General features: G+C 45.2%; 1 protein-coding gene across 2 annotated transcripts; it reads right to left on the bottom strand.

Annotated features, from left to right (window-relative positions):
* Positions 1-5,179: 5,179 nt before the first annotated feature.
* On the bottom strand, positions 5,180-12,511 carry DMRTB1 (DMRT like family B with proline rich C-terminal 1). 2 transcript variants are annotated; one of them, XM_031602796.2, is made up of 4 exons: positions 12,058-12,511; positions 10,758-10,969; positions 10,394-10,538; positions 5,180-7,742 (listed from the first exon to the last, which is right to left on the bottom strand). In XM_031602796.2, exons 1-4 carry the CDS (start codon positions 12,446-12,448, stop codon positions 7,636-7,638), a joined length of 855 nt encoding a protein of 284 aa, XP_031458656.2. In that variant the 5' UTR covers positions 12,449-12,511; the 3' UTR covers positions 5,180-7,635. The 2 variants fall into 2 exon arrangements, with proteins under 2 accessions (XP_031458656.2, XP_031458647.2); XM_031602787.2 differs by having other exon boundaries at positions 10,758-10,990; positions 12,058-12,509.
* Between the last annotated feature and the right edge of the window lie 1,523 nt (positions 12,512-14,034).

The following is a 14,034-nucleotide window of genomic DNA, read 5'->3' as shown; positions in this document are numbered from 1 at the left end:
CCACATCCAGGCTCCTTTCAGCGCTGGCTCCGTTAGGGAAATTGTGACACAATTTTTTTTTTTTAGTCCCACCTACTATCTCCCTATCCTTGCCCCTCTCTCCCTCTCCCGGAGCACACGGCCTGCAAGTGCCTTGCCTCATTAGTCACAGGGCTGGGGACGGCCAGGCTGTGCTGCGAAAGATGGACTAGTTTTATTTCCCCCCCCTCTTTTGTCTCCTTCCAGGCCTGTGCCCCTGTCACAGACAGAAGCCTAGGGATAACTCCTGTCCAGTTCACTCAGCACCACATAACTTCAAGCCCTTAACACAACTCTGTGGCCCAAAGCACAGCCAAAACGACTGCCTTGGAATGTTTTTCTGCTCCACGGAGCTCCTACAGAACTGCTCCCAGACACTGGCGTGCTGGGGAAGACACATGTCCCTGCAGACTTCCCAGGGTGTCCTGGAGGACTTCAAAGGATCCCAGTATACCCTAGGGCAAACCAGAATGCACCCACAGCTCCGTGGTGTGTTCTAGGGCACCCTAGAGGCTCCTCTGAACAGCCCAGTGTGACCTACTGCAGGCCAGAGTGTTCCCAGAGCTTTTCCATAGGCCCTGGGGTGTCCTAGAGGCTACCCTGTGTGCCCATTAGGACACAGGACCTCCCGGTGTACTCTAGGGCACGCTAGATTGTCTCATTGGAACATGGGCATCCTATCAGGATGTGCTCTCTTCTTCTGGGTCGCAGTATCTGTGGGTACCTCACAACCATAGGCACCTCTTTTCTCCCAGCCCAGCTCCCTCTCTTCTCCCCAGGCCCATGCCCCCAAACCCGCACACAGCAGCTCTCTTTTGCAGCACCACCTTCTGTGCTGCAGCTACTCCAGACCCCTTGGCACCAAAACAACACGTGCTCCAACAAGGATGCCATTTCTTCATCTCAGAGCAAGTTGTGACCATGAGCAATGTCCTTTCTCTGGCAGTCTCCCATGGAAGCTGACACCATCTGTCCCGTTCTCTGGAAGTGAACAGAGGACGATCACAGTGAGAGGGAAAAAGGCTCGTCTTACAGAGCATTATTTTTCAGGGCTTGGCTTCCTTTGGAGGTAGTTCACCCTGATAGGACTGCTCAGTGCAGCACATGGGGCTCGCATCACCTCCAGCAGGCCGCATGTGGCACAGAGGGCTTCCAGGGGGTGTCAGCTGTGCAGATGAGCAAGTCTCTTGGGGAGAGGTAATGGACTTAATGGACTTCTGGGGTCTGCTTTCCCTGGAGGTGTTCACGGACAAGGTCTCTGTGATTCCCTGCTCCCCACCAGCAGCCCCCTTCCTGTGCCATGCATCTCAATCACTTACCTGTTCCCAAGGTCTTTGTGCTTTTCTCCAGAGGCCATGAGCAACTCTCAGCAGGCAGTGAAGAGGATTAACAATCCCTCTGGAATGAGCAGGGCTAATGCTCCTAGGGCAGTGTAGTCCCAGAGTTTGTCCAGGGGGCAGGGCAAGCTGAAAGCCTTCTTTTGTGTGTCCAGGGGCTGTTGCTTCAGGCCCTCTGCGGCGACGAATCTGCCAACCCTGTACTGGATCCTTCTGGGGCAAGGGGAAAGCACAAGTCTACAGGGCCAGTTGGAGTCCTGGTGCTCGGGGAGACTGGCAGCTGCTCCTCAGAAAGGACCATCTTCCTGACCCTTTCCCAGATCCTCACTGGGTGTGTTGAAAGGGCCCCTTGAAGGCCTTCTGCTCCTTGCCCTGGTGCTGCTGCTTCGGGCTCTCTGTAAATCCAGCCCTGCTGATCCTGTACTGAAACCACCTGGGGCGGAAGGAAAGGCCAAGCCTACAGGGCCAGTTGTAGTCCTGGTGCTTGGGGATAACTGGCCACAGACAGAGGGTGGTGATTAATGGCTCTACATCCAGGTGGAGGCTGGTAACAAACGGCATCTCCCAGGGGTCTGTCTTGGGACCAGGGCTCTTTAACGTCTTTACCAATGACATCGACAATGGAATTGAGTGCACCCTCAGCAAGTTTGCAGAAGACACTAAGCTGAGTGGTGCAGTTGACACAATGGAAGGAAGGGATGCCATTCAGAGGGACCTCAACAGACTTGAAAGGTGAGCCCGAGTGAATCTAATGAGGTTCAGCACAGCAAAGTGCAAGGTTTTGCATTTGGGCCGGAGGAATCCCAGCCATCTATACAGACTGGAAGGAGCAGTCCTTGAGAGCAGCCCTGCAGAGAAGAACCTGGGGATCCTGATGGATGAAAAGCTTAACGGGAGACAGCAGCGTGCTCTTGCAGCTCGGAGTGCAAATGGTATCCTGGCTCCATCAGAAAAGAGATGGCCAGCACAGACAGGGAGGTGATTGTCCCCCTCTCCTCTGCTCTTGTGAGACCCCATCTGGAGTACTGTGTCCAGGTTGGGAGCCCCCAGTACAAGAAAGACAGAGAGCTGTTGGAGAAACTGTTGGTCCAGAGGAGAGCTGCAAAGATGATCCGGGGACTGAAGCACCTCTGAGAGAACTGGGCTTATTCAACCTGGAGGAAAGAAGCCTGTGGGGTCTGCACTTCATAATTATCTGAAGACAAGTGAAAATTTACTGTGGAAGATTATAAAGAACAGCCCATTTCTAGCACGATCAGAAAAACACACTTCTTTATGGGAAGCAATACCCGTCTTGAAAAATCTATGAAGGCTCTCCCAAGAAACTAGGCACATGGCTGTTAACCACTATATAATATTGGAAGAAATTAGTAAGTGAAACCAGAAAAGCCTCCACTAAAGACAAAATATAAATTAAGATTATAAATTATATTATATTATAATAGAGAACACAGGCTGCCCAGAGAGGTTGTGGATGCCCCGTCCCTGGAGGTGTTCAAGGCCAGACTGGATGGGGCTCTGGGCAGCCTGGTCTAGTATTAAATGGGGAGGTTGGTGGCCCTGCATGTGGCAGGGGGCTTGGAGCTTCATGATCCTTGAGGTCCCTTCCAACCTGGGCCATTCTGTGATTCTGTGAGAAAGTGAGATCACAACTGGCTCGTCATTAGAGCCATGGTTAGATCCAGATATCACTCTGTGAAGTCATTAGCAAGGTCACCAGTAACACTGCACAGCTGAGGAGGACATCTGAAGAGCTGGTGAGAAGTGACAAGGAGGAGAAATGTGGAAAATGTCCCCTACTGCCTTTTTACCTCCCACCCCCCAAGAGTAGCTTTGCCTAAGCTCTTTAAGCCTTACTGATGTCTGCTAAGATATGCTTGTAAGGATACCCAGGGAGGTTAGATGCCTGAGCAGGCAAATCAGGATATCACTGCCCAGTCATCTATAATGGATCTGGAACTCTCTCAATGGCCTGTGCTACAATACAGCATAGGGGGACACTCTCATTTCAGGTACAGATTCCATGAAGTCTTTCTTTACATTTGGATACCCCTATTACAATTTGGTAAGCTAAATAAGGACACAAATCTGTGCTAATGCTAGTCCTGCAGTAAGAAAATACTGGGCAAAAAATAGGAAAACCAGACCCATTTACACATAAGAATGATTTAAGTTTCCACTGTTCCAAAGAAGGTATGTTTCACATCATAATTTTTCTGTCATGAAAATTATTTTTTTTGGAGGAGGGAGATTTTTGTTTACAGCAAGCTGACTTTATTGGATTGCTGGTCAAAATTAATTACTTATTGATATGGCAAAAACATATAGTCTTGTTGCGGATTCAGAGGTTTGCAATTGGCTGCATCTAAATCCAAGAAGAAAAAGAATAATAAAAACAAATCACCAATAAGACTGCTATTATCACTGTCATACAAAAACCTGCCGTGGTGCAGATGTGGAAGTGCACACCATAGAAATGTTAAGATATTGCAGTTTGCTGTAGGGTGACAAATGTCCCTTACATATGTCTGCTGAATGGACGTATTACGTGATTCTTCTAGAATCCCTTAAGTTTGCTTTCCTTTTTCCAAAGCTTCTGCAGAAAATGCAAATGTACAATAATCTGAGGTTTTGGACAGTGTCACAGACACCTCTGTGTAAAACTTGGAGCCTGAACTTGCATACCTAACTAACACTGTCAGCTCCATACCCCTGCAAATAATTCCACTGAAAGTAATGAAATTAGTGGAATGAGTAAACCTTAAAGACCTGGCTCCTGATTTTAGGTTTTAACCTTCAGTGTACGTTTGAAAGCTTGCTGCTCTGTGACAAACCCCACAGAGTTTGCTGTGAGGACAGAGAATTGTAACAAGTGTAACCTGTTAGAAATCATATCTTCAGATGTTCAGTTAGCAAGGGAGTCTAATCCTCAGAAATCAGAAGATAATAATGATGACATAAAGAATTCCTATGCAGCAAGTAGCAGCTTGCATACAGAAAGATTTCAAAAGCGGGTTTCATAGCTAGCTTTCCTTATTCTCCCCACATTTTATGAATTTGCCCAAAGTCTACATGGCTTCAATTTAGGTCAGAAGAACATAGAAATGACTTGTCCAATCCAAATTATTAATTTCATACCAAATTGATTTCATTATCCTCAGACATTTATTTAAATAAGTGGAGACAGAAGAGATCACAGTTCTGGAAACACTGCTTAGCACTAAGTTGGGAATTAAAATTTTTGCTCTGAAGCCCAAAGTGCACAGCATTATAACAGCAGTTGTAAAGGAATATTCTTTCCTTGGTTAAAAAGGACAAACAGTATAAAATGAAGAATGAGTGCTTGTCATATCCATATACTGTATAAGACAATTCTGCCTGTCAACTAGAAATGCACATATCACATTTTACTCTCTTACCAAGTAATTGTGTCCAGTTCCAAGCTCCCCAGTACAAAAAAAGACAGGGATCTCCTGGAAAAGAGTCCAGCAGAGGGCCACAAAGATGGTAAAGGACCCGGAGCGCCTATTTTATGAGGAAAGGCTGAGCAACCTGGGTCTGTTCAGCCTTGAGAAAAGACAACTCAGAGGGGATCTGATCAATGTCTATAAAATCTAAGGTGCGAGAGGCAAACAGACAAGGCCAGACTGTTTTCAGTGGTATGTGGCAATAGGACAGGGGGAAGTGGCCATGAACTGAGGCATAGGAAGTTCTGTACAAATGTGTGTGAGAAGTTCTTCTCAGTAAGGGTGATGGAGCACTGGAACAGCCTGCCCAGGGAAGTTGTTGAGTCTCCTTCTCTGGACACATTCAAGACCTGTCTGGATGCCTACCTGTGCCTGGCCTATGGAGCCTGCTTTGCAGGGGGTTGGACTAAGTGATCTCTAGAGGTCCCTTCCAGCCCCTACAATTCTGTGATTCTGTAATTTACTTTTCCATGCAGTGATAGATGCAAAAGAACTTTGGGACAAATTTCCCAAAATGTAAAAATCTGAAATTTGGTTATGCAGACAACACCAACCCAAGCAATGTTTATATATTTGAAACAGCATTTGCCCCACTGCTAATTACTCTACCTCTTTGTAACTGTCTACCTCTTGGAATTCAGACTGGGGTAGCTGTGTATCATTTTATTACAGAATGCAGTCAACCTGGTCAGGTATCATTTGCTCCATCCCAAGTCACCTTGTCCTTCATGCGTCTGGAAATAGTAAGCCTTAGTAATGGTTTTGCATCTATTTTGCCACATTGTTATATTCTAAAACTCCATCATCTCTTCCCCCTCAACCTTCTCCTCTCCAAAATAAGATGACCCTTGTAAAGCAACTGCTCCATCTTCTTTTAACCAAGGTCAGGTGATCTTCTCTAGGTCTTCTTTAAATTTGCCACATCCCTCTTGACACTGGTGGGCAGCAATGCAATGAGAGAAATCCTACCAGAGTGCCCTACCAGCAAAAAGTTTGGTTCAATGACAGTTCAAAAGGTGGGGGAAAAGGAAAATAAGGAGCCTGGCCTGATAGTCTGGAAGCAATCACTGGTACAGAAACACAGGGAGAAAATGGTACTGTATATAAAGTATATCTGCAATGCCTGTGCTTTACAGCCAGTGAAATGGGCTGGAATCCTTCTTGCTTTGGAGATGTAAGGAGTGTAATACAACACTAAATAGGACTTCTGAAAAATAACTGGGTAGGAGACTACTGAACTGTTCATCTTGTTTCTTTAAATTCTTTTTCCTTAAATATATTTAAAAAAAAAAAACTCACACAACTCCATCTACCAAAGTAGATACCAAAGAAGGTATCTACTTTGTGAGTGCTGTTGGTGTTTCTATTCATAGATCATTTTATTTTGAAAAGAGCTTTGCTCCATTCAAACACCTTGCAGAAATACTCAGATTTTCCCAAACACAGCAGTTTTAGGAGGTTTGGGATACTCTTGGGAGCAGAGATGCTGCTGTAAATCTAGCATGTAACAAGTTGTACATCAGATTATCTGGTATAGATAGATGTGTTTTTCAATTTCTCCTCTTGTCAGTCTTAAGCCTGCCACTTTCACTTTCACCAAAACCCCATCTGTGTGCTGAAAAACGTCCAGCTATTTTAAAAAGGGATTTCTCAGCCTAATGTCTTTATATCTTGCGTTGAGCAAGGGATTGTTAGTGTAAGTAGCACAGAGGAATGTTTATTTTATTGCACTCACCTCTATAGTCTTCAGTAGCATCTACTACAGTAGTAGTCATCTACACTCAGAAGTTTCAGAATAAAAATACTGAAATCTAAATCTTACTTCAAACAGGTTTGTTACTCAGGGCAACACCTGAAATTTGCCTAGAAGAATTACATGTAAATATACAAGCCCCAAATCATCAAAACCAAACAAACGATTCAAAGTTTTTTAATTACCCAGAAGTTTGCCCTCCAACATTCTTCCAACATTAACAATTGATCCGCTTAATCAACAAAACAAAAAACAGTTCCTTTAGGCAAAACAGTAGAGGAATGCATCTTTCATTTTTATTTAAACAGTATTATTGAAAATTATGATATGTATAGTTTTGACCACTTGGTATTCTAAATGGTGTTTTGTCCTATTTTCTAGGACATGTCTTCCCATCTTTGATATGCCAGTGTACTTCCAATCCACATGCATAAAGCTGTCTATGTGAACCCTTTAAAAATTTGTACTGTTTGTTTCAGCTGTACTGAGCTAAACAGCACTGAAATAATGTATGAACTGTCAAAGGCACTCAAAATCCTGAAGCCTGATTTACATATCAGCAACCCATACTGTCTTCCCATTCTCTTTCAGTCTTCAGGCTCTACATCACTTAACTCTTCCATAATACTCACAACTGAGTTTCTGCTACAGCAAACTGATACACAAACAACACACTTTTGATTACTGTCATGAACGTGAGAAGGCTACAGAGTGCACATGGCATGAAGACCTCACTCCAAAAATCAAGGAGCCATCCAACTTCAGCAAAGAAACCAGAAATCAAAGTTGTAATTCTTTCCTGCTTCCATCTGCCTAAGGGGGATGCAATTTACCTTGGCTTTGGAAAACCTCTTTCACGAACAAGGGTTTTACACTGCCAGGGAGCAGAGCTGTGAGGCTGGAAGCTCTAACATGATCATGAAGTGAGCAGACATTAATCCCCTTCTTTTAGCTGTTGTGACTGCTCAGTAACTAAGTGTCACCCTAGCCTCACATTAACCAACATTCTCCTCAATAATGGAAATAGTGCTGCCTGCCACTCAGCTTTTCTTCAGGCCATTTACTGTTTAGAACATACAGATTGGTCTCTGCTTGCTTCTTCTGGGGAAGAAGATGGTTGGCTAGGTTCACAAATCATCCCTGAATCCTGGCTGTCAGCTGGAGTACCTGAAAAAAAAGAATAGGAAAAGGTTGGAGTTAAATGCAAACAAACAAAAAATCCCATCCAAATCCCTGTATTTCAATTTGCCTTTCATCTATCAGTTCACACTTCCGGAGAGAAACTCCCAATGCAAAATAGCTTTTTGTAAATCCAGTTCGTTTTTCAGTGCAGTTAATTCGAAAGTGCTTAACATCAAGAGCTGCAGCTCTCCAATCTGAGATATTGTACTTCAGACAGCACTTGACTGTTTCAGCTACACTTAAGGAAAACAGCAAGAATGCTCGCTTCAAGATGGCAAATACAGAAGCTGCACTGGAATAGAAGTATGAGACAGGTTCTTCTGCCCACTTAGCTACAGTGAATCTACACCATGCCTTATGAACACCCCTGTGAATTTTAAAGGCCTTCAATGACTGACTAATAGTCTCTTCAAATCTATCTAGGATTTTTTTTTTTTTTTTAAACACAGTTTTTTTTACTTGCTGATTTTCATGTAAATCTTCTCATGTGGAGACACAGGGCATAGGTTTTTTGTTTCTTTTTCTGTGGCTTGCTCTTTTACAAAGCCAACAACCTGCAATCAGACTCTATCCTCAAACATTGTACTGGCTGTTTTGCTGGACATACTTTCTGTCAGTCTAATCTCTGTAACACTACTAGTCAATACAGCTTGAAATTATACAACACAACAGCCTATACTTACTTTCTTAGGAAAAAAGACATGATGTGATCCTAACATATCCCCATGTACTTAATGTTACAGCTTTTCTCTTTTTTCAGGTATCTTGAAAACCAGAATGAAAGAATCGTTAGTTTCACTGTAGCTTCCCTCTTCATCTGTATCTTTTGCTGGAAGGCTATTTTGTTTATGATCTCATGCAGGAACATCTCCTTCACTGGGTCACAATTGCAAGCTCTTACATATCCTGGAGCAAAAATACTATGTAGTGGAATTAATTTGTACTTTCTTCCTGGTACTAAGAAGACTAGTTTGTTCTCTGAACAGCATAATCCATGATGCATTGATTCCTATGGCTTTGTGCCTGGGTTGTAATTTCCCTAGTGAGTAATAAGACTGAGGTCATTAGATGGCATTTTGCTCTTTAGGGGGGTGCTCTCATGACCTCTCTTCTCTATCCCAGTTGCCTGTTTTCACAATTGTTTGCCCAGTAAAGCTTTACTCTACCAATACAGGTCTGCACTTCCTCTGTTTCCCACATGCAATGCCACTGCTTCTCTCCAGTTTACCAGCTACTCCCAGTTCCTCCCGTTTCCCACACCATCCCAGAACTGCTACAAGCTCTCTGCCACTGCAGAGATTTCATCTCCACTACACCACAAAACTCAGTAATCCTCACATACAATTTCTGCTTTGCCTGCCAGCTCTCAGCTTCATCTCTTCCCCTCAAACTCAGCCCATATTATTTTACCTCCATCAGTCCAGTATCTTCTACACACTGCACTGAAGTTCTGACTGATACCTTTCTCGATATCCTAGAATATCTTTACATTCACATGATGTCTATACACCCTTGATGCTTCCATATTCACATTCACCTCATCCACTACTCCTTTGCTTACTTTTCCTTGGCTTTCCAGCCAGACACAAAGCAAACTGCTTGGGAGATACGTGCCCACTGCTGGGCTGACTGGCAGGCGCTTGGTTGTTGGCCAAGGTACACACACGTCAGTCAGGAACTGAGTGCAAGCTGACTGCTGGCCAAACACCACATCGCGTCATGGCTGCATACAGGCCATTTTGTGGCAGGCACATGCTTCCCCTGCAAATCAGTATTGTGGAGGCCTCTGATCACAGCAGCTATGTTTAGCTGAAAATAACGAATGTCTTGAAAAGTTACGAGGATACTGGTTTAACAACAATGAGTCTGCACAAGACTTATTTTGTGAGAAATCACGCCCAAACCTCCTCAACTTATATTTTATCCCATGTAATTGTTATCCCATGTAATCACTATCAACATCATTTTAATTCAAATGAGAAAATCAGTCTGCTTTTCCTCCCTTTTATAGAAGATATTTCATTTTTCATTGGTTGATGATTATAATCTATGTGATAAACAGTTGGATTTACAATTTCTCATGTTCACAAAGAGAAATAAAATTGTACTTATTTATCTGCATTTTCAAAAAGAACTTAAAGTGAGACTGGCTATTGACTCATCCAGTGCTAGTGGTTAATTCTCTGAGCAGCACTACCCTCTTGTGGTCCCTGTTAGCTGCAGCCAGATGAACAGCTTACAGATATAACCACAAGTATGTCCACATGTAGGCACTAGACACAAAAGAGACCCAAAAGAGAAGGTCATACATATTTACCTAGTCAGAAATTTAAAATCTTGTGAGATTCAGTCTGAACAATTTGAGATCTTGAAGATTTAATCATTTATCTACAGCAATTAGAATGTAGGCTTTCCAGATATGCAAGAAGTTTCACACTGCTCATGCTAAGTAAGTTTCCAAGCTGGCAGTCTGCCCTGGGTTTTTGGGATCTCAATCCTGGCTCCATCGCAGGGATCTGGGAAACCCTTAAAACTGAAGCTAGAATCAAGATTTCTTGGGGCATTCATCTCAGCGTTCAGGTACTGAAACCAGATTAAAATTGCATCTCCCAAGGCTCATCTAATTAATACCTTACCGTGTGCTTCCTTGGTTGCTTCCGCAAACACATTCAGTGACAGGGGAGGTGGAATGTAATGAACCCCTGGCAGAAAACTTGGTGGGATGAACTGAGGCAGAGGAGTGTAGTATGCCTGATGGAAATCTCCACCTCCATCTGGAATCTGTTGAAACACATGGAGCAAAGGATATTCATTTAGAGACTCTCTCTCTCTCCAAGACACATCTGAAGTATCAAACAATTTCTGTTTCAATCTTTACCTATGAAGTTTCCATTTTTGGGTGGTCAATTTTGTGGCCATATGCTGTCACATGCAAAGCCCACGCATAGTGGAACATGGAGATTCCCAGAAGTAATTAAAAAACCACAAGGCAGTACTCACTGACAAAGAAGCTGCATTCCCTGGTCCAGAGCTGCTTGGAATGGGTCGGAAACCCTTCTGAAGTGATATCCCTGGAGGTGACGGTGCTCCCCTACAGCCTGGCTGATTGATGGCAAATCCCATGGGAAATGGGTGGTAAGGATACATCCCAGAACAGCCAGGATACACTCTTGCAGGGTCTCTCTCCATGTATTCTGTGTTGACCACGTATTCTGAAGGAAAAGCAGAGTGAGCTAGGAAACAATGAGAAAAGAATAAAGTCATCACTATAATTCTATGCTGTTCAGCAGAAGTAGTTGCAGGACTCAACTCTACTCTTAGCCTGGAGACTCTGGCTCTCGGATTTCATGCTTGGCTCCTCACGAATTTGTGATTTTTTTATAAAAAAAAGACTGCCTATGTGAACACAAATAAGGTCCTTCTTGTCTACCTATCCTCCTATTGGTAGAGAAGCAGTATAATCTGCTTCTAGAGCATATCAGCTTCTGGAGCACTATGATTACTCTGCACTGGAAAAGTCAGCAGGTTACAAATATAATGAAGTGAAGTACTGTTAGGCACATGTACAGCCAGCACCATCTACAGGCATCATTTCCTTAGGAAACCAAGCTAAAAAAAAACAGCAAACAGCCTCTGGCAGATTAGGCAGGATCCAGACATGTCCAAAACTACTCTTTCCTCTGGGTTTTTCAGACCACTGTGCTCTTTGCCTTGTAGACAGCCAGCTTTCCTGAGGCCCAGACTAATGACTACTGCAGTCAGTTGGGATTTTTGTAAAATTACTATAGTAAATAGTATGAGTTTATTGTAATAAATAGTAATAAACTAGACAAGTGACATAAAAGACTCTACTGAAGAAAGCAATTGAAGAAGTGACAAACTGTACAACTTTTCCACCTGCGAAACTTAGGCTCTGCTCATAACGGCAAAATGCAGCTTCACGCCCAGCCATCCGAGCCAAGCTCAGCCTCTGCTGGAAGGCCAAAAGGTCTCTTTCTTTTGCACTATCAAAAACTTTTGCTTTAGACAACTGCAGCAGTAATTTCCTCATTGACTTGTCATCCTGAGTATTCCTTTTCTTTCTGGAGGTTGTGCACGAGCATCCCAACGCTGCTGGGATCATCTCCCAAAGGTCGCCCAATAGAAACGAGCCACTTGCTGGAGCTTCAACCTCGCAACAAAAGCTCCATGAATCACGCTGCAAACCTTGCCTAACGACAAACGAAAGCAAGGCTGCACACCCATCGTGCAAGCTGAGGGAAGAAAGGGGGAGACGGGAGCCTCTTTCAGGGAGCCTTACCGTAGTCCCAGAAGGGAGGGCCAGCAGGAGGTGGCGGCAGCGCCCTGCGTGCCGTGCCTTTGTCAGCGCCACCGGGGGGCTGGCCGCCCTTCGCCCCCACGTGGCTGCTCTGCTCAGAGGCACCGGCCGCGACGTCCTCCCCTGAGGGAGCGGAGCCCACAGCCACCCTGACAGGGGCGTCGGGCACCTGCTGCCACAGCGCCTTCTGGGCTGCCATGATCTTCTGGCGCTCGGCGATGAGGGAGCACTTGTCGCACAGGCAGAGCTTCCAGCGGCACTGGCCGGCGTGGCCCTTCACCGGCACCACGAAGCCGTGGTTGCGGCAGCGGGAGCATTTTGGGGTCCGCACTGCCGCCTTCTCTGTTGCTGCTGCAGCCCCCTTGTCCTCCATGTCCAGCGGCCCGCTAACCGCTCTGGCACACCCAGCCCCCCGCAGGGCTCTTATATAGGGCAGGGCCGGCTTCCCTCCAAATGTAGCAAGCAGCGCAGGAGTGGCAGGAGAGCCCGAGGCAGGGGTGGGGAATGCCCTGTTCTGGGGAGAAGAGCCAGGGGCTGCTCGGTTCCACAGGCCCCCCCTTCCTGGGTAAGGCGCTTCCCTACGTGCCCGCCTCCCCCTGCCCCCTCGGGTGAGCCTGCAGGCGGACCTGGGCTGGAGAAGACACGGTGGGGGTGGGGGGCTGCGGCCGCTGGAGCAGAGGAGCAGGTGGGATACACTATAGTACATATGGGAGCTTCTGGGCCGGCGAGGAGAAAAAGACGGCATCCCTCACACCCTAAGTGACGGTCTTCCCTTTTGGCACTTCAGCAGCCGCGCTCACTTCTCATACCTTGAGAGATTTCAGTTCTGTTTTGTTCCAATTTGGAATATACTTCTCATGATGAGAAGAGTGACTGCTTCAGAAGAAAAAAAAACACACCAAACGTTTCATCATTGCTTTTCAAAACAAAGTACAAAGACGAAGGCAGAAAGCACATGGCATTCGAAAGATCTGTCTCCTTTTCTTGGAATTCGTTATTCTTTGGAAACAAAACAAGCTTACAATTGAAAGTACAGCAGTGCTCCAGTTCAAGCACTGCTTAGCAAGTGCTTGTTATTTGTTTCTGCTGGTAGCTACAAAACTGTGGTGTACACAGTAGCCCCTTTCCAGGAGAAAACTCTCCCTTTGCTAACACATGCAAAAGCTGTTTTAAAATCTGAGATACCAGTAATACTTTTCCCACATTGAAAACAATGCCATAAAATTTTATCACCAAGTAGTTGCAAAAAGATGTTTTTTTGTTTTTTTTTGTTTTTTTTTTTTTACCCATTAGTTTCAAGAGAACCGTGTAGCATCTATTTACTGCTAAGAAACAGTTCTAACAATAACTAACACAGTATGTTTCACAGCAGCCTGCAGACGTCCTTCTCACAGAGCAGGCCTTCTTGCAAGGCTTCAGTTCAACCCTTCATGTCTGGGAGGGTCAGTCCCAGGGTAGCAGCACTGTTAAGACGTTTTGCAGCAGTCTGGTTTGCTCTAGCAGTGAGCAGCCAACCACTGCATGCTGCAAGCTCTCAGGGCTCCACCTAGATTCTGGTTTCTCACTTTGCAAAAGATCCATTAGGATTGAGCAATGGAGTCCCCCAGGCTTCCTGTAGGATTTGGGCTCCTGAGAATGTTTGCAGTCCACAATGCCAGCATACAAAGTTAGACTTGCTCTTGAAGCAATTCAAACCCAAATCCTCAGATGCACACACGATTTATTCCCTAGCTCACCGGGCACAGCAGCAGCCCCAGCCTGCAGATGTTGCAGACTGTGAGTGAGTCTTTCTGTGAAGGACTTTCAGGCAGCCTCGTGCAACCTGCATTCAGGGACACTGTGCAGGAGAGGAGCGAGCCACCCCACATGCACTGCATGGAGACCACTGTGGCACTGCAGACGGTGGGTGTTGGATTGCATGCACACCAGCAGCTCCTTTTGCAAATTGGAGAATGCAAA

Source organism: Phasianus colchicus, chromosome 9 (genome assembly GCF_987193195.1).
Source record: "Phasianus colchicus chromosome 9, bPhaCol1.hap1.1, whole genome shotgun sequence".
Taxonomy (NCBI): domain Eukaryota; kingdom Metazoa; phylum Chordata; class Aves; order Galliformes; family Phasianidae; genus Phasianus; species Phasianus colchicus.
This window is presented reverse-complemented; position numbering and strand designations above follow the sequence as displayed.

Coding starts and splice junctions, on each gene's coding strand:
- DMRTB1 (XM_031602787.2), bottom strand. CDS start 12,448: ATGGAGGACAAGGGGGCTGCAGCAGCAACAGAGAAGGCGGCAGTGCGG. Junction 10,539..10,757: donor GGAATGCAGCTTCTTTGTCA/GTGAGTACTGCC, acceptor GTGTTTCAACAG/ATTCCAGATGGAGGTGGAGA. Junction 7,743..10,393: donor AGCAACCAAGGAAGCACACG/GTAAGGTATTAA, acceptor CTTTTTTTTCAG/GTACTCCAGCTGACAGCCAG.